This window comes from Dermochelys coriacea, chromosome 15 (assembly GCF_009764565.3).
Source record: "Dermochelys coriacea isolate rDerCor1 chromosome 15, rDerCor1.pri.v4, whole genome shotgun sequence".
Lineage (NCBI taxonomy): Eukaryota > Metazoa > Chordata > Testudines > Dermochelyidae > Dermochelys > Dermochelys coriacea.
The window spans coordinates 27456353-27476625 of NC_050082.1; the positions used below are offsets into that span (position 1 = coordinate 27456353).

The 20273-nt window shown below is 43.3% G+C and overlaps 2 protein-coding genes across 10 annotated transcripts in view; one reads left to right on the forward strand and one right to left on the reverse strand.

Moving 5' to 3' along the window:
- Window positions 1–1307: 1307 nt before the first annotated feature.
- LOC119843844 (disintegrin and metalloproteinase domain-containing protein 9-like) lies at window positions 1308–6727 on the forward strand. Its single transcript, XM_043498363.1, has one exon. It carries the CDS (start codon window positions 1495–1497, stop codon window positions 3700–3702), a length of 2208 nt encoding a protein of 735 aa, XP_043354298.1. The 5' UTR covers window positions 1308–1494; the 3' UTR covers window positions 3703–6727.
- Window positions 6728–9814: 3087 nt separating this feature from the next.
- TMEM116 (transmembrane protein 116) overlaps window positions 9815–20273 on the reverse strand; it is a 36483-nt gene continuing 26024 nt past the window's right edge. For 8 of the 9 annotated variants that reach the window (XM_043498096.1, XM_043498099.1, XM_043498100.1 and 5 more), the window contains 6 exons: window positions 15154–15203; window positions 14218–14301; window positions 13979–14117; window positions 12587–12731; window positions 12376–12449; window positions 9815–10453 (listed from right to left, as the gene is read on the reverse strand). In XM_043498096.1, coding sequence (XP_043354031.1) covers window positions 10253–10453; window positions 12376–12449; window positions 12587–12731; window positions 13979–14117; window positions 14218–14301; window positions 15154–15203 — 693 coding nt within the window. In that variant the 3' untranslated portion in view covers window positions 9815–10252. The remainder of the gene's footprint in view (window positions 10454–12375; window positions 12450–12586; window positions 12732–13978; window positions 14118–14217; window positions 14302–15153; window positions 15204–20273) is intronic. The other variant, XM_043498097.1, reaches the window with a different exon arrangement.

Consider the following 20273-nt stretch of genomic DNA (forward strand, 5'->3'; position numbering starts at 1 on the left):
ATATCAGTCAGATATCTTCAGAGTCCTGTTAGAATATGGCAGGAAGACAGGAAAACAGTGACTGTCGAAAGGCACATTCTAATTGGCCTTGTTGCTACACTGTGATACCAACCCAACGCGGACCTAATCAGTCAAAAATACTTAAGAAATCTCTGCACTCCTAAAATTGACAGGGAATGGAGGAGAGGCAGGCTGGTGATGGAGGGAGATGGGGAAGACACAGTGACAGCAATTTTGGGTCATTGCTGCCTCTCCAATCCACTTTCCATTGTAAATAACCTAGCTGTTCAGTAAAACTATTTTTAATCTTTAGCATAATAGAAAGTGAGTGGCTATTTGGTCTATAAAGCATTGCTGTGACATAGCATCCATGTTGCTGGAGAAAGGAGGAAAGAACAGGCCTAATAAGTCCTGGTAACTTGAAAGAAGAGAGATGACAAAAACACAAGCAAGCTGTATGTATGTAAAATTGTAGCAGGCAGGAAGCTTACAACCCTCTTCTTTATTTTCTCACCCTACTGTGAGAATATCTTTCAGAGCAGAAGGCTCACTGCATGCAACCCACTTTCCAAAAAGCAATTAAAAAATAAAAAAAAAGTCAGCCTATGATTAAGCAGCAATAGGGTGTACAGAAAAGGGCATTATGCTAGCCAGTGTGCCAAAAATCATTAATTAATAACCCAAGGTGTGTCTTGTTGCTATATTAGGTCCCAATGAGTGACTGAAGCACTGTTCACCACCCTTTATCTTTCCATTGCCTTGTTCATTCAAAATTTATATAGAGTAGAATCCCAGGGATCGAAATCTCCATTTCATGCCCATCCCTGCATGGGGGAACACATTGGCTGCATTCTGAGCTTCATGCCGTAGAATGTTCACATTCAAAGAGGCACGAGGAGAAACAGACACCATCTGGGACATTCCATTGTAGCAGAAGTTTCAGGAGTAACATTTTATAAGTGTTAGTCTCTTCCCAGCCTAAACTTGCTTTCACATTAGAGAGATTTGTTAGTGTTTCTGTGCTGTATAATAGAGCAGGATGGGCTTTCTGGCTGGCCTGCTGCTTTGCTGGACGTAGTAATGCCCTGCCAGACAGAGAGAGAACACCCCTGAAAATACAAAGGAGACATGGGGAGGGTGCCCATAAAAATATATGTGAAAGGCAGCTTTGATACTCTAGGCGGATCTAGCTGGTGATATGTAAGAAGAGTGTGGAGAATATAACTTGGTCATTAAAATGGTCAGAGTCAGGGAGGGAGGCAGTTAGTAAGGGGTATGGGCAGCAGCTAGCAATGGAGAGAGGGGCATTACCTGTATGTTTTTAAGATGCTGGGCTGTACTGGGTGAAGGAACTGCTCTGTGATTGAATTAAGGGCAGTAGTGCTGCGTTAACACCCCAAGATTTCCCTTCTCTACTCTAGTTTGGGCAGCAGCAACCATAAATCAGATCCAGAGAGCATTCGGTTTAATCCGGTGTTAATTTGGAGGAGTCTGATGGCCAGGGACGGAGTTGTGGGACAAGGGCTGCTCCTCAGACTGGGCATCACCATGGTGCTGCTGGGGCCTCTCCTTCCCAGTACAGTCTCTAGTCCTCCACTACCTCCGCGGTTTGCTTCCTATGAAGTGATAGTTCCGAGGAAGCTAGCAGCCAAGGAAGGCAAAGCCACCAAGGAAGAGATGTCCTATGTCATCAAGGCAGAAGGAAAGAACCACATTGTTCACCTAAAGCAGAAGAAAGGATTTCTAGTAAAAAATTTTCCAGTCTTCACTTATGATGCTAGAGGTCAGCTGAGAGTTGATCAGCCCCATATTCCAGATGATTGCTACTATCATGGGTATGTGGAAGATACCCCAGAGTCTCACGTGGCCCTCAGCATCTGCTCCGGACTCAGAGGGTTTCTCCAGATTGGGAGCTTAAACTATGGCATTGAACCTGTGGAGACTTCCTTTACATTCCAGCACCGTATTTATCGAACAGAGGAGATGGAACCCAAGGCTGTGATGTGTGGATTAACCGCCAATGAGATAAAATATCAAGCTTCTGAAACAGAAAGGAGGCAGGTTCCCAAAGCGGAAGAATTTCATCCCTGGACGCACACTAAGTATATGGAGCTTCTTATAGTGGTGGACAAACTGCGGTTTGAATATTCAGGCAGAAATATAACTAATGTTTCGATGGAAGTTGTTGATGTAGTCAGTATGGTGGATGAGCTTTTTTATCCTCTTCGTCTTCGTGTACTACTAACTGGACTAGAAATTTGGACAGAAAGCAACCCCATCACAATTACACACAATATAAGTGAGGTTCTTTCTAATTTTAACGTTTGGAGAATACGTCACATTTATCCACGGGCGCCACATGATGTAGGACACCTGTTTGTGTATATGAACTTCGGAGCAAACATTGGAAAAGCGTACTTGAGAAGTGTCTGTGATAAGAAACGTGCATCAGGTGTCGAAGCATTCTTGCATGGCCCTTCAAGGGAGTTTGCTGTACTTGTTGCTCATGAGCTGGGACATAATGTTGGCATGAAACATGACGGAAAAGAATGTGTATGTGCCAATGATAGTACCTGCATCATGAATGCGCATCATACACAAGTCTATCAATTCAGTAACTGCAGTTCTAGAGACTATTTTGACCTAACAGTGTCCGGGAAAGGACGCTGTCTGAATAACATCCCAGAAATTGAGAAACTATTTCACGTGCAGCATTGTGGCAACTTCATAGTAGACCCAGGAGAACAGTGTGATTGTGGCTCCAAAAAGCAATGTAAAAAGGACCCTTGCTGTGATCACACCTGCCAGTTGAAGCCAGGGGCTATTTGTGCTTTGGGACAGTGCTGTCACAAATGTCAGTTTCTTCAACAAGGAAGAACATGCAGAAAGCAGACAAATGAATGTGACCTGCCTGAGTATTGCAATGGGACGTCTCCGTGGTGCCAAGAGAATGTGTATATGCAAGACGGGACTTTATGCAGTGACAACGGCTACTGTTTTCATGGGTTTTGCTCTACTCACAATTTACAATGTCAACACCTCTTTGGCAAAGCAGCCAAGGTGGCTCCAGAAAGTTGCTTCCAAGAAGTGAACTCAAAAGGGGATCGGTTTGGCAACTGTGGAGGGGATGGGGGTGATGTAAAGTTTGAGAAATGTACATTGGAAAACGTCTTGTGCGGTAGGGTGCAGTGTGTGAATGTAAAAAGAATACCTTGGGGGGAGGATCATATGACCATAATTCAAACACCAGTAGACAACATGTGGTGCTGGGGGATAGACTTTCACTTGGGGGTAGAGCTCTCTGATACGGGTAGAGTAGAAGATGGCGCAAAGTGTGGTACAAACAAGATTTGTATTAACCACACATGTATTAATGAGACAATCGTGCTGACATCCAACTGTTCTGTAAAGAAGTGCAGCAGTAGAGGGGTTTGCAACAGCAATGGGAACTGCCACTGTAATGATGGCTGGGCCCCTCCAAACTGTCAGTTTGCCGGCTTTGGAGGAAGCATTGACAGTGGGCCCCCACCACTTTCCAAAATTGGACTCTTTAGTTTTGTCGGGACTATTTTGGGCATAACCATTGCTGCTGCTATAGTCACTGCAGTTATCGCTCTCTTACTTAAAAAGCCTGTGTCAAAAATGATTCGCAGAGCATCTGAACGCATTGGGCAAAGAAATCCACCTATCAGGAGCATGTAAAAATAAGGCAGCGTTAGCTTCAAAAAGCCAGTGCAGAATGGCAAGTCCATTGTTTAGGGTTTCTCAGAGCCGTTGTGGAAATGCCTGGGGAACCTGGCCGGAGAATCAATGGGGCCGGATGAGTAGTTTCAGTAAGACTCATGTAAATTTACTTTATACACACACACACATACACTTTTGGCAGTTTGTTCTGTTTTTTTAACTATTTAAATAAATTTGGTCTTGGAATCAAATAGCAAAACGGTCATCAAATTAAAAACCTGACTGATTTAAATCGATATATCATTCCCCTGACCCCAATCAGGCCCTAAGCAATTCACTGCTTGTCTGTGCCAGGGTTTGTAACTGGGGTCTGACTGGAATCTGGCAGCCTTGCTTCCCCGTTCATCACCATTGTGTTTTTTTAGGATACTGGTGAATTGACACAGAAGCTGGCAGAGAAGGGGCGAGACCCAACTGGGAGTTCTAAAAACTTAATATTTAGGGTTAAAGTTCCTATTTTTTGCCATTTTTTTTTTCTTCACAACCCACAGGTTTTTCCCCTCAGCAGAGACTGGCACCTAATATCGTCCCCTTCAGCGAAAGTCAGCTTTCCAAATGGCCATCTCTCCTTGTTCTTAGTGAGACAGAAGCTACAGGCAGCCCTTGGTTAAGATGGCCATTTCCCTGCAGTCTGGGGAGGAGGACTTTAGGCAGCTCTAAAAAGAAATGGGTACATTCAGTGTCCCCACTGTTACACATGGGGCTAAAGTTCTGCTGCCCTGAGGGAAGAGGGCAGCCCCATATTCTGTGAGGAGGCAGAGAGGGGCACTGTGAAGAACAGGTGGGCCAGGGGTGGGGAGGAAGGGTTGGTGACCCCAAGGGAAGGACACTGCTGTGGGCAGGTCCACGTGGACAAATATAGGTGAGTGAAGGAAGAAGCCGTGAAGGCTTTCTAGAGAGGGTCAGGAGGGAGGTGGGTTATCTATCAGGGCAAAGGCTAGCGAGGGCTCAATGGGAGCCATTCCCGCCGTACCCCATCCCAGGGCCTAGGAGAGGCAAGTGGAATCCCCTCCAAGCAGCCAGCAAGGGGGGAGGAGGGGCTCACCCCTTTTTGTGGTTTTTGGCAGTTCAGGTTGAATTTTGAAGCCCCCCTCACCCTGTAGGCTCAAAGGTCAGAACACAGACCAGAAAAAAACATTGTTTTAAAAAAAAAAAAAAAAAAAGTCTCTCGCTGTTTAAAGTCGTCTCCTGCTATGTGGGGAGCTGAGTCATGATTTTTAAATGCTTGTTTTTGGCCATACACCCTATGGCCCTCCTGCATTTCTCCCCTTCACAAGCTCCTATTTCAAGCTTCCTGCCCAAAGCCTCAGAATAGTGGCTGCTGACAGCCGTCCAGCACCCCATTCACCAAATTGTCTTTTTCCAGTACATCAGAGGATTTCTCCAAGCACACACAACTCATTATCTTAAGGCGGGGAGGTGTTGGAAAAGGAGATAGTGGAAGACTGACATCGCTGAGGGCCAGTGATGGTTGGGATGGATGATGCTGCCATCTCTTTAAGGGAGACCAGTCTCTGTTTACACACAGCAACTGATAAAACTTCTGTAGATACATGAAAGAGTCTGCAAACCCTAATGTCCTTCCCTACAGGGGTCTCGTGCAGCTATAATCTCAGGCCTCTTTATCCTCAGTCACATGTTGTAGACTATTCACCTTCAACCAGACATGGAAGAAGAAGAAGAAAAAATGCTGTTTGAAATGTTCCATTGCAGCTGGCGTTTCAGGGGCAAGGGCCAAAACACTTTTCTTCTTCTTCCCAGTTTAGAAGCCTGAATTTCCTACCATACTACAGAGGTCTGTCAGTATTTCAGTGCTCCAGAATCGAGCAAAGGGGAGCCTTTAGCTGGCCCCTGGCTTTGTGCTATGTGGTAACACCCTTCAAAATTTCTTGTAACCTCATCTAGTAGCCATCCCCCAGTGTTTTACAAGCATTAGCAATAATGGTTGGGAATAACACCTAAGACAAGGCCTTTAGCTGAAGTCTAGGTTGAACTAGTACATCAGCAATATGGTCATCCAAGTGCTACCGCTGCATGTGCTCAGCTGGGCCTAACTCTGTCCCACAATGCAATGCTTTGATTTTGGAGGTTGCTCCAAAGCCTCTGCTCTCACCAAATAGATTGGGTGAGCAGTGGAATTTTTTTCAGCTTTCTCCAGCTGGCAACGAAGGCTCCAGGGCTGCAGCTGAATAACCTGTGCATGTGTAACGGCCTGCCAATGTACACCCAGTGGCTGGATTGGGGTCTTGGTTTTGGGGCTACTTGCCCTTTGACAGTAACCAGCTGAAGGATTCTAATGGACCCACTGGAATTTCCTCTGGGGGAGGAATAGTAGCTGGAGTGACTGCCGAAGAACAGTGGATTCTAGTTATAGTGAAAAAGCCAAGAAAGTTGACTCAGGGTTGTTTGGATCTGACAAGTCAGGCATTTGCTTTAACTAAAACCATGTTTTCTCTGTTATAATTTGTGGAAATTTGGCTTGGAACCAATCATTGTCTGTCTATTTGCATCTTTATGAATTGCCAGTGCCAGTTAACTACCACATAGCTAAAAAAGTCAGAAACCTTCCACCATTGGAAGCTGGTGCGGTCTAGTGCATAGAGCACAGACCTGGAGCCAAGAGCGCCTGTGCTCTAATCCTGACACTGACTTGCGACATTGCCTTGGACACATCCCTTAGCTACTCTGTGCCTCGGTTTCCACATCTATAAAGTGGAGACTAGACTTCCCTGCCTTTCAGGATGTTATGAGGATACATTTGTTAGTTTGTACAGTGTTCTGAGTGTAAAAAGTCCTGATACTATATAAATAACACAGCAATGACATAACGTGTGTGTGTGTGCTGCACTGCCCCGTGCTAGATAGAATCAGAACTGCTCACCTGTGTGTCATTGGTGCTATATTGCTGACAGTGAAGGGTGATTCTCCTTTATCCCAAATAGAAGGGGCCTGTGATTGTGGAAGTGGAATGTGTAGGAAAAAGAGGTGCTAAGGTAACAGTGATGGGACAGTGTGAGAACCTAGCTACATATCCCACTGTTGCTGTGAAGTTCAGTATATGGATAACAGTGAAGTCATAGTTAACTTTGGATTTGTTACAAAAAATTACAGTTCTCAAGTCTTTTCTTCCTCTTAAGGGATAGTATGAATTAGGGATGAAATGTTAGCCTTATATGTGTATTTATTGATTCCTGATAGCTTGTATCCACAATTTTAATGCACCTCCTGGTAAACATTTAGTAGGATGGTAACGTGGCAAATGCCAGCAATCCAGTGGTTAGCATTACTACATGCAGGAAGGATTGGAGTTTCTTGGTCTGGAAATGGTGCAGTTCAATGCTGGCTTTTCTCCTGTGGTTGAAAATGAGTCAGAGTCTGACGTCTAGCTCCAGACCCGAGCACAGATGCTTAGAAGGACAGACTGTGCCAATATGGCATTTGGGGGAGTGTGAAGACCTGTCAGCAGTGTCACTGACGGTCATTCATGTCCTACTAACAACTTGCCTGACTCCAGTGATGAATACTGCAAACAGAATTGAGCCTGGCTCATAGGTTTCTGAGAATCTACATCCTAGGTAACCAGGGGCCAAATCCTGAGGTCCTTACTTGGGGAAAAACTCCCATGGAATAGAATTCCCACCACCTCAGTGGGAACCTAAGAATTTAGCTTCTAGATTAGGAGCTTCTGAAAGCAGGGGCTAACGTATCTGTCTATAAAGCACCATATGCACCCCTGGACTGTATAATGAATGATCACATTACAGTCATCAGAGGAATCAGGCACTATCAATGTATTTGTTATAGAACTTAGTGAGACAAGACGTGGGATACAACTGCAAGAGAGAACATAGGCCAGGGGCATGCATGATTTTGGAGGTTTGCCCCTTGTAGCTACCCAGATCTGCTTAACCTCACTGCTAATGAAAACAGAGAAATCAGCTTTCATTCCCATGGCATCTGCTGCTATGTCATTGTAAGGAGATGTGGCAGGTTCGTTTGCTAAGTCTCTCTAGCCTGCATCTCCAGGCTGAGAGTACTTAGTTTGTGATGGAGCTTACATGTGTTCTTTCGCTCTCATTTTCCTTAATAAAGTAATCAGGATTGAAAGTACAGGTTTGATCTTGGTTTATGAGAGACAGAACAGCTACTATAAAGCAGTAGCAGCCCTGGACACGTTCTGTTTGTGCCATAATCTGCTCCCATTACTCTTAGTTGTGAGCACCTTGGCAGAAGGTAGTCTCAACTCAACTAGCACTTTGGTGGAAAGGTTTCTGTGAAATTCCTACTGTGACCTGTTTAACTTAGTCTTAAATTTCTTTCTCCCTTTGGTTCAAAGTCTGTACTCCCTGCAGGACCGATCCATGACTAATGAAGCTTGTTCCCACTTCTACATGCACACTGTCAGAACCAATATAAAGGCTCTGTGAATAAATGGATTTAAAATATTTAATCTAAACAAAATATTTGAATGGATTTTTTTAAGATGTCCCCTGCAACATTCTAAGCCTCAACACTGGAGCTTTGTATTAATACAAGTCCCTTAGATGTCTCTGTGACTCAGTTTCACCATCTATAAAATGGGAGCAATAGTACTGTCACGAGGGAAGTTCCCACAGTTGGGGAAGTCCCCATCCATGTACCTCTGCACAAGTACCAACCCTTTTTCCTAGAGGACTGTTAGACCTCTGGACCAAGTACTCCACTTAAAAACAGAACAATCCTTGTATCTAGCTCAGATAGTGCCAGGAATAACCCCAGGGAAGGATCTCCATCAGGGGTTACACAAGGTCCTTTTCCCCTTGGTACAGCATATATCATACAGCCCTCCTAGATAAGCACTTGCTCTCTGTTTTGAGCTGATCCATGCCCCCCTTCAGTCAGTCCTACCTGCCTGGCACTCTGGAGCTGGGGTGCGCTGTACACTCAGAATGGTGGGGTCCTGCCAACTTGTCTCAACTGTCCTGTTGGTTCCAGGCGGCGCAGTCTACATTGCTCCCTCTCTGTAATGGCCATGGCAGATCTTGATTTCTCTCTCCAAAACCAAAATCCCCTCCAGCTGCATGCAATCCTGCTTTCCAGCCCTACACTGTCTGCTCATTTGTCCAGAGTCTCCCAGGTGGTCTGTAGCCAATCTCTTGGCCTTGGTTTCTAGTGATGGCACTTCCCCCAGCCAATGAGGCTTGAGACTTCTGTGGCCAACAGTCTGTTCCTGTTCCAGCGTGGCATTTGTCTAATGCAGTAGGAGTTGGACATTTGATAGCCAATCACTCACAGCCACCTCACTCCCACAATACTCACCACCACAATTGTCCATGCTAGTTTTCCCTGGAGGGGAGGGTCTCTATCCAGTCCCACATCCCCATCCCTTAAACATACTTGTCCTCAGGTCAGCAGCTGTAAAATGGAGATAATAGAACTTACCTCACAGGCATAGGTTCAGGAACTAGGAGTACTGGGGGTGCAGTAGCAACCTCGGGCTTGAAGTGATTTCCATCATATACAGGGTTTACAGTTTGGGTCACTGGCTCCCAGCACCCCCCACTATACAAATTCTTCCAGCAGCCTTGCTCACGGGGTGTTTTGGGGATAATTAGCTAATGTGTAAGATGCTTTGAAGACATGATGCTCTGTAGAAGTGCTACATATCACTATTACAAATGGACTACAGGCCAAATCCTGCTCATCTTACTCATGTGAAGAGCCCTATTGACCTAAATGGGGATACTCATTTAAGTGCTGTCAGCTGAGCATGATTTGGTCTTTGGAGCAGAAATTAAACAATTTAGTTTGTTCATTCTCAAAGCCGAGTGAAGCACAAAATGTAAACAAACAGCATCAATGTTGAAAATTAAATTCTGTTTTCAGAGTAATTTCTGTGTTAATTTAAAGCAAAGATATATAGTTTATAAAAACATGATGTAACTTCAATGGGTTTAAAGGGCACAGGGATGAAACTGACCAGTGATTTTTTTAACCTGAAAGTGTGACTTTAAAGTGTGACTTGCATTTAGCTACCAGTGTTGGACTCGTTTGCATTTTTGCATGGAGGTAGAAGAGCATGATTTATAAATAGTCACCTTGGCTTTATTGTTCAATTATAATTACAAATATCTGATAATCACTGAGGTAAGAAAAACATCCCCTGATCATCTACCCTTATGAGAAAGGTCTTTAAGGAGCTGTAAAGGATGTCTCATATACAATTCCCAGCAAATCCTGGAGATGTTTTCATAAGGAAAAGACTGCACTAAATGGCTTACAAAGGTAAAATAATCCATTACACATTCATAAAAAAACTATAAAATAAATAATGATCTTCAGTGAAAACAGCTGATCTCCAGCTAGATGTGCTCAGGCTTTTCCAGCCTAACTCTGCATGTGTTACTGACAAAACAGTTCAGAACAAGAAAATCAGCAGAATAGCTCTGGCTGATGTCTCACAGACATGACTGGGCTAGGCCTGCAGGGCAACATGCTGCCCATTCCTTTCTTGCTGAGCAGAGAATTGTCACAACATCGTGGATGTAGCTACAGCTGCTGCCTGGGTGCTGGTGGGGAACGTGCTGGCATAGTACTTCTTCTGGGACCGTAAGAGAGGTGTCTGTGTGTCGATGTCACGGCAAGCTTTGCGTTTCATGCAGCGGAACATATGCTGGGTCCACCCATAAACGATGCAATTTAGGAGCCCCTGGGAAGCTGCTGTTAGAGCCTAGGAGAGAACTCAGAGCATAAATCTCTCTTTCCACACAGCATCGGATATAACCCTGCCCTACGCAGCTTCCTGCACATCAGGTGTGGTTAATTTCTAATCCCTAGGTTTCACCATGCCCTTTGGGACAGGGTCTGTACTGGACTCAGAGCTGCAGTTCTGTTACTGGATTCAGTTAACCACGATAAGGATGCATTTCCAAGGAAAAGCAGTATTTCCTTGAAATTGGAATGAATCTGAAGAGCCCCTTCAGGGCTTAATCATAGAGATCCTGATCCAAAGCCCATTGAAGACAGTGGGAAAACTCCCACTGACTTCAGCGGGCTTCAGATCAAGCTTTAAGTGTGCTTCAGCACACGGACATGGACCTTTTGGAGTCTGTGCAGGATCCTCCCACCTGTCCTGTTTTCAAAATGCCCACAACCAGTGTGGGCACAAATAGGTAGTTAGAAGCTCCATTCCACAGCAGATGCTTGTTTGTAACCACCCTGGAGTTTATAGGTGCCAGGGTCGAGGCCAGTTTCAAAATCTGCCTGTAGCCGTTCCACTTTGAGCTCTCACCAAACTCAGTGGAATCGAGCTTGTTCAGTGCTTAGATGAGGAAACCACAGGCTGCTGCAGGAAATGATATTTATGATTCAGTAGATGGCCCTCCTCCCTCTGAGACAGTATTGACCCCATGTGGTGTGAGGGGAATGCTGTACTGCTGGAGTTGCTATCTTTTGAGTGAGACGCCAAACCAAGGCCCTGACCACTCACAGTTATAAAACTCCCACTGGTTCTTTTCACAAAAGGATGGATTGTTAACTCTGATGTTAACTAGCCAAATGTCAGGGTAATTATTTGGTCTCCCTCCATTTTCTCTGCACTTTCAGTTGGAGAAAGGATTCTTCATGTCTTCCTGTCCTCAACTGCAGTGTGTTGATATTCAGGGGAAGCTGCCATTCAGTAGGAGGGGAAATGATCCCTGGGTATAGTTTGTGTATCAGAGTGAAGTTTGCAGAGTGCTTTGGGGAATCCTAAGGGGAAGAAAAGCACTACAGAAATGTAAGTAATTAATATCTGGCTCTAAGAGATTCAACAGGGTTTGTATGTTTGTCTGTTCATAAAACTCTGCCTCCATTCTTCGAGTTTTTGATCTGTCTAAATCCCAGTGTGACAGATGAATTTTGGAATTTTTTAGTGCCCTATGCTAACTGCAGCTTCAGTGGCATCAAGAAATGGCCTTCCAAGAAAACTCCTGGTTAACAGGTTTCAGAGTAGCAGCCATGTTAATCTGTATTTGCAAAAAGAAAAGGAGTACTTGTGGCACCTTAGAGACTAACAAATTTATTTGAGCATAAGCTTTTGTGAGCTACAGCTCACTTCATCGGAAGTGAGCTGTAGCTCATGAAAGCTTATGCTCAAATAAATTTGTTAGTCTCTAAGGTGCCACAAGTACTCCTTTTCTTCCTGGTTAACAGTGTCACAAACCAAGGTTATCCATTCAGGTTCTGTAGAAACCCAAACAGCAGTATTCAAGGGGACCCAAATAAAGTTGTTTATCTCAGGGTCTGCATTTGACCTATTTCACCAGGGTTTTTAATGCCTTAGGACTCCATTTATGGACCAGAACAACATAAGGTCTGATCTTCTCACAGTGTTTCCAGCACCTAGAAGCCCTAATAGTGTGAGAAGACTAGCTCTTACTTATTCTGGTTCTTGCAACCTTAAAAAGCATGTAAAAAACAAACATAAGGACTATTACAAAGAGCCTTCCTCAATTCCATCCATAAATCAGACACAAGATCATCCGGCCCCTATCTGTGTGAGTGGAATTGGACTGTACATTTCCTGTTGGAGTACAGAACCAACCAAAAGCTCACATGACTGACAAAGGAGAGAAGACAAGTTCTAAGAGATTTCAGCCTAGAAGGTTTTACCTGTAGAATATAAAGAGCCATGTAGATTCTGCTGTTCACTGAAACAGTCAACTTCACTATTCCGAGGAGAACGGCTGTGAAAAGGGATTGATAAAATGATATTGCTTTAGCCTTCATTCTTTCCAGTTACTATTACTTCCTCTTTCTCTATGCCTAGTGGCCAGAACACAAGGTTTAGAACCTGGCAGAAGTAATCTAGCTCTCTACTAACCTGGGCCCCAACAACAGAAGAAAGCGATAGGGTAAAAAACCACTCGTTGTTCCACTATCTTTATCATTGCCCATTGTTGATCACCCAGGAATCCTGTTGAGTTTATGAACCTTTTGTACAAAGCTCGGGCTTGGATGAGAAGAACCTAGAAAATAAAATGCATTTCTTAATATACATGATTACTTAAATGCAACTGTACAATTCATTGTGTCTCATTCATTCATCTAGTGCCTCAAAGCACTAGTATACTGTTAATTGGTTGTTCTTCATGTGGTACTTATTTGCTCTAAGAAATATCTGGAAAACCGACACTACAGTGCCAGATCAAAGCAAGGGTCCATTTAGTCTGGTATCCTGCCTTCAGCAGTAGCCAGTAACACACTTCTGAAGAAAGTATAATGGACAATTAATGCCATAACTCATCTATGAGAGAAGTTGTGGTTGATTTGTTTTAATGCATGAGAGTTGATTCCAATTACAATTTGTATTCTAGCTAGTGTAGCAGCAGATAATATAACTGGACTCCAGGAAACAATGAATCACCCTTAACATGTTTTAAAACAAATATCCCTCTTTTGTATGAGATGCAAGATTGAAGTCCTGACCACTTGCGGTCATTAAATATCCTCTGGGACATGTGTTAACTCTGGTATCCTAACCCAATTTTAAATCAGACATTCTGCCTGTATTTTCAGTTGGATTCAATATTCTTCTTCACTTCCTGCCTTGTATAATGTTGTTGTGTGCTGTTAAATAGTTGCTGCCTTCAACCCCAGAGGAAGGGGCATTTCAGAGGTGGGTGGAATAATTCCTGTGCCCACAAAGGGCTATGTTTTTTGGGTGGAACTTCTACAGATATTCAGTGGGAAAGGGACAGTCACACACAAACTAAATAAAACATTAATTTATTTTAATAATTTATATTCTGCCTCTCATCCTGGCATCTAGGCACATCACACACGAAAACCAACATCTGTTTATAACTACCAACAGAGAGAAGCAATACTACCCAGCCTCAGAAAAGACTAGGAGAAAGGAAAAGAAAATGCCTTTATAATTCTGACCTGGTCAAGCAAAGGCCTGGCCCAAAATAATAAAAACAACAATGCCTAGTTCTTATATAGAGCTTTTCATCAGCAGATCTCAAAGCACTTTACAAAGGAGGTCAGTATCACTATCCCATTTTATAGATGGCGAAACTGAGGCACAGAGAGGAAAAGTGGCAGTGCCCAAGTTCCTCTATTCAAAGGGGTGAATCTAGGGACTGCTGATATGGTCCATCCGTGATTTTAAAGCAGCTTAGGGATCATCTGAATGGGAGGCTTGGTATAAATGTCAGTCACTATCATCCTTGCAACTCACTGTTTGATGGATGAGGACAATATTTCTTACCATAATGGCTATGAAGCTGATCAGGAAGGAGACCAGGAAGACTCCAATGCCATAGAAATATATCACAGAACAAACAGAGCCAGCATGGGTTTGCAGTTGGCCAGTGAGCATGGCCGTTTCTGTGTGCATCAGGAGACACCTGCAGTCAGAAAGGGGAAAGCCTGAGTGTTTACTTTTGGTGACTCCTTTCATCAGCCTCAGAGGAAGCAGGGTGCTCTCAGAGGTGGGTGGGAGCTTACCCGTGTTTCTGGCTGAAGTTCTGGTAGCAATCACTGCTGTTGCCCAGACAAAACACAGGAACCATTAATAGGAAAGGGATCAAGCTGAGGGGAGAAAATGACAATAGCTCAGTTACAACTGCCCTCCTATACTTGCCCTCTCTTCTGTCACTATTGAGAGGTCGTTTTACTTTTTTATGGAACAGCCTGAAACAGTATTTTTCTAGCACTCAAGTGTTATAGCCTACAGCTTCTGTGTGGCATAAAGAATGGGCCACGGGTAACGGGAGGAATTGTACCTGGTTAGCTGAGAGCAGAATTTGTCTCAATGTATTTTCAGATTCTATTATTGATCACCTCAAAATGACATTATCATCTCAACATATTACTGTTAGTATCAATAATGTTTATGTCCTCAAAGAACTTTAGAACCATTAATTAATCCTTGTTAGATAGGTAAGGGACAACAGTAACAAATTCATGGCCACCCAAGGTTTAGTGGCTGTCACTATGTCACACATCATGGTCACTTGAACTTCATGGTGACAGTGAAAATATGACCTTGATCCTCTGAAAGGGGAATCACCATTAGCTGTTGGCAGCATGAGGCCAATGACACACAGGTGAGCAAAGTCCTGATTCCATGCACTGGAGAGAAGACGTGTGTGTATGTGTGTGTGTATATATATACACACACGCACACACTCTCTCACGTGCATGTAAAAGTTGGCTCTTTGCAGTCTGAGTCATTATAGCTAACTTGAATGAAGATCAAACAATTTACAACTGAGGATCTGGCCCTTTGAGTTTTGTCAGCCCAGAATACCATGATTACCAAATTACAGCATACACAGTCAAGTTTGAATAAGATTTGTTTCTAAATAAAGAATAGTTTGGGTCTAAAACACTCGAGTTTACTGTAAACATCTAACACTGTCAGAGAGAACTAAAGCCTACCTGGACAAAATTGTTGCTATTCGGCCAATGCGATTTGCATGATCTAAAATCTGTACAGATGAAAAAGCTTAGTTAAACCATCATTACTTATATTTCAGTGCAACCATCATTTAGTTACATTTCAGCCAGACTCATCAAAGCAGGAATTCTGAATAGCTCAGGGCACCAATTCTCAGTAGGATTACAATGCCAGTCTTGAGTAAGGTTGCCAATTTTGTTTGGACATATTGCTGGAGGTTTCATCACATGACATAATCTTTAATTAAAGATTAATCTATAATTCTTAGAGACTCCAGGACAATCCTGTAGGGTTGGCAACCCTAGTCCCGAGGGATTACTGGAGGGAAAGTACCCAGATTACTACTGTAAATTCAAAGATCAACATTTTGGCTTGCTGAGAGCACTAGTCCCTCACAGCAACTCCTGCACTCCTCTCCAGGAATGATTCCCATGTAAACATTTTCCTCCAGGAAAGCCACCCGAAGAGGGGAACATGACTGTGTGGCTGTCCGAGAACTCTGACTGCTCTGAAAAACGTAACAGAGAAAATGGGCCAATTATGAGGTCAGTGATATAAATAATGGGTTAAATTACACATGCGTAAATGGGTATCAATTGTAACAGTGAGTGTAAATTGAAGGGGAGAAATGGAAGGCAGGATTGCATCAGGAAAAACCACAATCAGGTGCGTGTCCGACAGAGCTGAGGGATGCTTTATTTTAAAACTTCATCCATCTCCTGCCTTAGTTGTTTTCTCCTGCTACAGGCCCAGCCTTTCTTCCTACTGGCATGTAAGCCACACCATCGAATACTCATTCCCTGGACTAAATCATGGCCCCAGTGAAATCAACGGAAATTTTACTCGACCAATTTTCACCGACTTACCAACACATGACTTTCCTGCCAGCTGAAGATTTGTCCCTCAAATGCCAGTTTATCATGTCACATTAAGGAATGGACAAGACACATGGATGCATGTTTAGTCTTGATGCTCTCTTCCTTGGGAAGACTATGTGAATATGAGACTCTGGTGTTCCAGAGACAGCTATGGGCATATGTTTACCAGATGCTGTAACAAATATTAGTGTGAGAATCCATGAAAAGGGCCAGGAAACAAATTAGAGCTGCTCATTGTATGTGGACTAACATTTTCCTCCTTTGGAGAATGAGTCAGTTTTTAATACTCAACATACTCTGAACCAAATTCCCCTCTATTCCCATGACTGGGTACTGGCCCAAAACAGAAGGGAGTTATAAATAATAAGACTTAGAGAACTTTATAAGATCAAAATGCTTTAAACATTCATTAATCTCTATATCAGACCATATCAGAGGTAGGTAAATATTTGAAATCAGCCACTCCTGGCTCTCAGAACTATGATCAGATCACTAGGTCACACCTTTCTTTGGCCATGCTTACAAGATGTGGAGGTATTTTCCCAGCGTGGGCTCATGGCAAAAAACTTTTTATTGAGTCAAACTGAAGGGTGCACAATGCACTGAGGAATGCATGATGCAACGGAAATTAACCTGGGGGGTTGTGCAGCTGCTACTTCCACCAATTGATTGAATGGCTGCTCATCCAAAGCTAGAGGATTCCAGTTTCCAGAAGCAAACTGGAAAAAAAACAGACTCTTGATGAGATCTTTGCATGTAGCTTATTTATTTTGTGCAGCATAATTTAGCACAGTCCTGCAGAAGTGTAATGAAGCTCCGAAGGGAAGCACAAACAATTCTGACTGTTGGAGAATCTGCTCGCCGGGAAATGTATTGTGGGTGATGGCACCAATTTGCCTTTAGGAAAGGGCAGAATTATTCCACTCTACAAAAATACAACACAATCCTGTGCTGCAGTCCTGGATCATCATTCCCATTTTATAGCTGGGAAAATGGAGGCACGTAGCCATGAATACATTAGCACACCGCATGCTTTCCCCTCTAAGATCAGGAATTTAACTGGTATCACTCCTTCCTCTTCCCCCGTGACAGTCTGTGTCTCTGTATTCACCCCTTGCATACTATTATAATAATCTTTGTGCAAATATGCCTTGTGAGCTGTCATTGGAAAACTCATAACTCACTGGTCTATAACATCCTGATAAAATATGGGTGGCAACACTGTATGTAAAGTTATAAGATTTCACTGTATAGTGTTACTAAAGCTTTGTCTACACTAGCAGTGTACAAGGCACCCCACGTTAGGGAGTTAAGGTGACTCAGCTGTTCATCAGTACAGATTGTGTCCTGGGAATGTCACATCCCCTGAGTCTGTCTTCTCCAGAAGCATGTAGGCAGAGAAAGAGGGACAAGATGGAGCAGTTGGGGTCTGTAGGCAAAAGAGATCCCCAGGTTATCTCACCGCTTTTGAAACGCTATGTGAGGTTCACAATATTCCTGAGAACAAGAAAGTCCCCACACCGATTGCAAAACTGTCTGGTAAAGCTTTAAATGTATTTAATGAAATGCCAATTCAGCAAGCTTCGATATAGTTTAAATTTAAGAAAGCTGTTTTACAAAGATTTCAAATTACTTCTGAAGTGTATAGGTCGAATTTTAGAAATGTTAAGAAGAGTACTGGCATGAGGCATAGTGAATATGTGTATAAGATGTGTGACCTAATGAGAAAATGGGTAAAGGGAAAAGGATTATGGCCAATTAGCTGATCTCTTTGCTCAAGAACATTTCTTAAGTATATGAGATGAAGATGTAAGGAATAGTCTGTGGGATAAACTTTTACAATCTGTATTAGAAATGGCTAATGTGGCTGATGCATTTGTTTGAACCCAGATATCCAATGAGCACAAGCCAGAGAAGGAGGGGCACAAACCCAGTGTAAAGGGGCATCTGGTTTTACCCCTGGGAAGAAGAAGGGTGGTTGGGGGCCTATGCCCTCAGCCACCCTCCCTCCCACTCCCCGCAGAATTGTTCCCCTCCTGCAAATTCCCATCACAAAACTCCTGTGAAGTGGGAGGGTCCAAAAAGGTGTTTCCAGTGTAACTCCACTGAGCACCTGAGAAATCAGTGCCCTGAGCTAAAATACACTAAGCCTCATCCAACCCATGTTAATGCAGCTGTTCTTAACACAGGAGCGCCAGAGGTACTCCCAGGTTACACAATGAGTTTTGTGAGGGCTGACCCAGAGGGGGTAGATATGGAATTTATCAAGGATTCCAGAGTGAATAACATAGAATGCACAGGGTGGAGAGACGCTGGTGCACAGATTGCTCTGGTCAAGGAAAGCATGCTCCGAAAGACGGACATGATACATAACCAAAAGGTAGAGCTTCTGGCCATGGGTGGACATAAGATTCCTGTACCTTTAGCTAAGGTGCATATGGAATGGGAAGGTTTAGCAGGTGATGTGACTGTAGGGGTACTGCGTAGTATCCCCGTTGATTGTGCCCACCTAGTACCATGGGGAATTAATGTTGTTAGCACGGTACTATCCTTTTTCTGGTCACTTAGGGGCACAGAGAACCTATGGCGGGTTAAAGAAATATTTGTTCTGGCCAGGAATACAGAATGATGTGAGGAATTATTGCAGGTCTTGTGAATGATGTCAAAAAAAGTAAAGACCTGCAGGACCCCAGAAATTTCCTCTATACCCCTTGCCTGTAATACAAGAGGCATTTCTGAGGGTAGCAATGGACACTGTGCATCCTATGTAGGGTTGCCAACTTTGGTTGGCCAAATTCCTGGAGATTTCATCACAGGACATAATATTTAATTGAAAGTTAATCTTTAACTCCTGGAGACTCCAGGACAATCCTGGAGGAGTGGCAACCCTAGCCCTATGCCTTGTCCTATCCGCAGAGGAAATAAATATATCTTGATGGTAGTGGATTTTGCCATGAGATATCCTGAAGCAGTAGCTCTGTCTAACATTGAGGCAGAATCTGCCATTTTCACTATCTTTAGCAGAGTGGGTTTCCCTAAAGAGATTTTATCTGACCATGGGACATATTTCATGTCTCAGCTATTCAGTGAGCTATGGAAATTATGTGGGGTGAAACAACTAAAAGCTGCCTCATTTCACCCAGAAACAAATGGGACCCTAAAATCCATGCTGGGAATGTATGCAAAAAAAAAAGCTTCAAAATTAGGACAAATTATTACCATTTTTGCTGTTTGCTTGTAGGGAGGTACCTCAAGAATCAAAGGGGTTCTCCCTATTTGATCTCCTTTATGGAAGGAAGGTGAGGGACCCCTAGATCTGATCAGAGACTCCTGGAAAGCAGACACTGAGGTAAAGGAAGAGACAGTAACTGAATATGTACAAAGGCTCAGAAAGGAGTTAAAAGATATGATGGGTATTGTTCAAACTAACCTCAATGACAGGCAATCCAAACAAAAAGTATGTTATGGTAAAAATACTTGTAATGCTCCTTTGATATAGGAGACTTGGTGTCGGTATTAAGTCTTGTGGAAAAAGTACAAAATGCAAAATCCTTGGAAAGGACCCTTTGAGGTGGCAGAAGTGGTAAATGAAGATACATATGTTAAATAGCCTCATGGTGATGCTGTCCCACAACTAGTACATGTAAACTTAAAGCCTATCACAGTACGGAAGCCATGGTAAATATGATCTGCTGCATAGTAGGGGAAACTGAGGCACACAACCTCATTAATCTGATGGCTGAATGCCAAACTGACTCAGCTCTGGGGAGCATTGATATCTGCAGTGCATTAACACCAGTTGAAAGGGCAGAGGTGTTGGCAGTACTGCAAAAACAAAAAGAAGTGTTTTCTAACAAGCCAAGGAAGACACACTTGCTAACTCACAAGATCATCACAGAAGGACCACAACCACCTCCCAGCAGACCCTACAGGGACATTGGCAAGGTGCAAGAACAAAGTTGTGCAGAAATACAAAGCATGTTAGACCTAAGAGTAATTAAAGAGTCTGACAGCTCTCAAGCATCACCTGTGATCTTGGTCCCTAAGAAAGATAGCACTGTAACAATGCGGTCACAGTACCCAGATGGATATCCCATGCCTACAACTGATGATATGCTGGACATTTTAAGCAAAACTAAATAGCTCACTCATGATTATTGGCAGATTCCTTTAGATACAGCTGCACAGAAAAAAAAATCTGTGTTCATCACTGATATAGGACT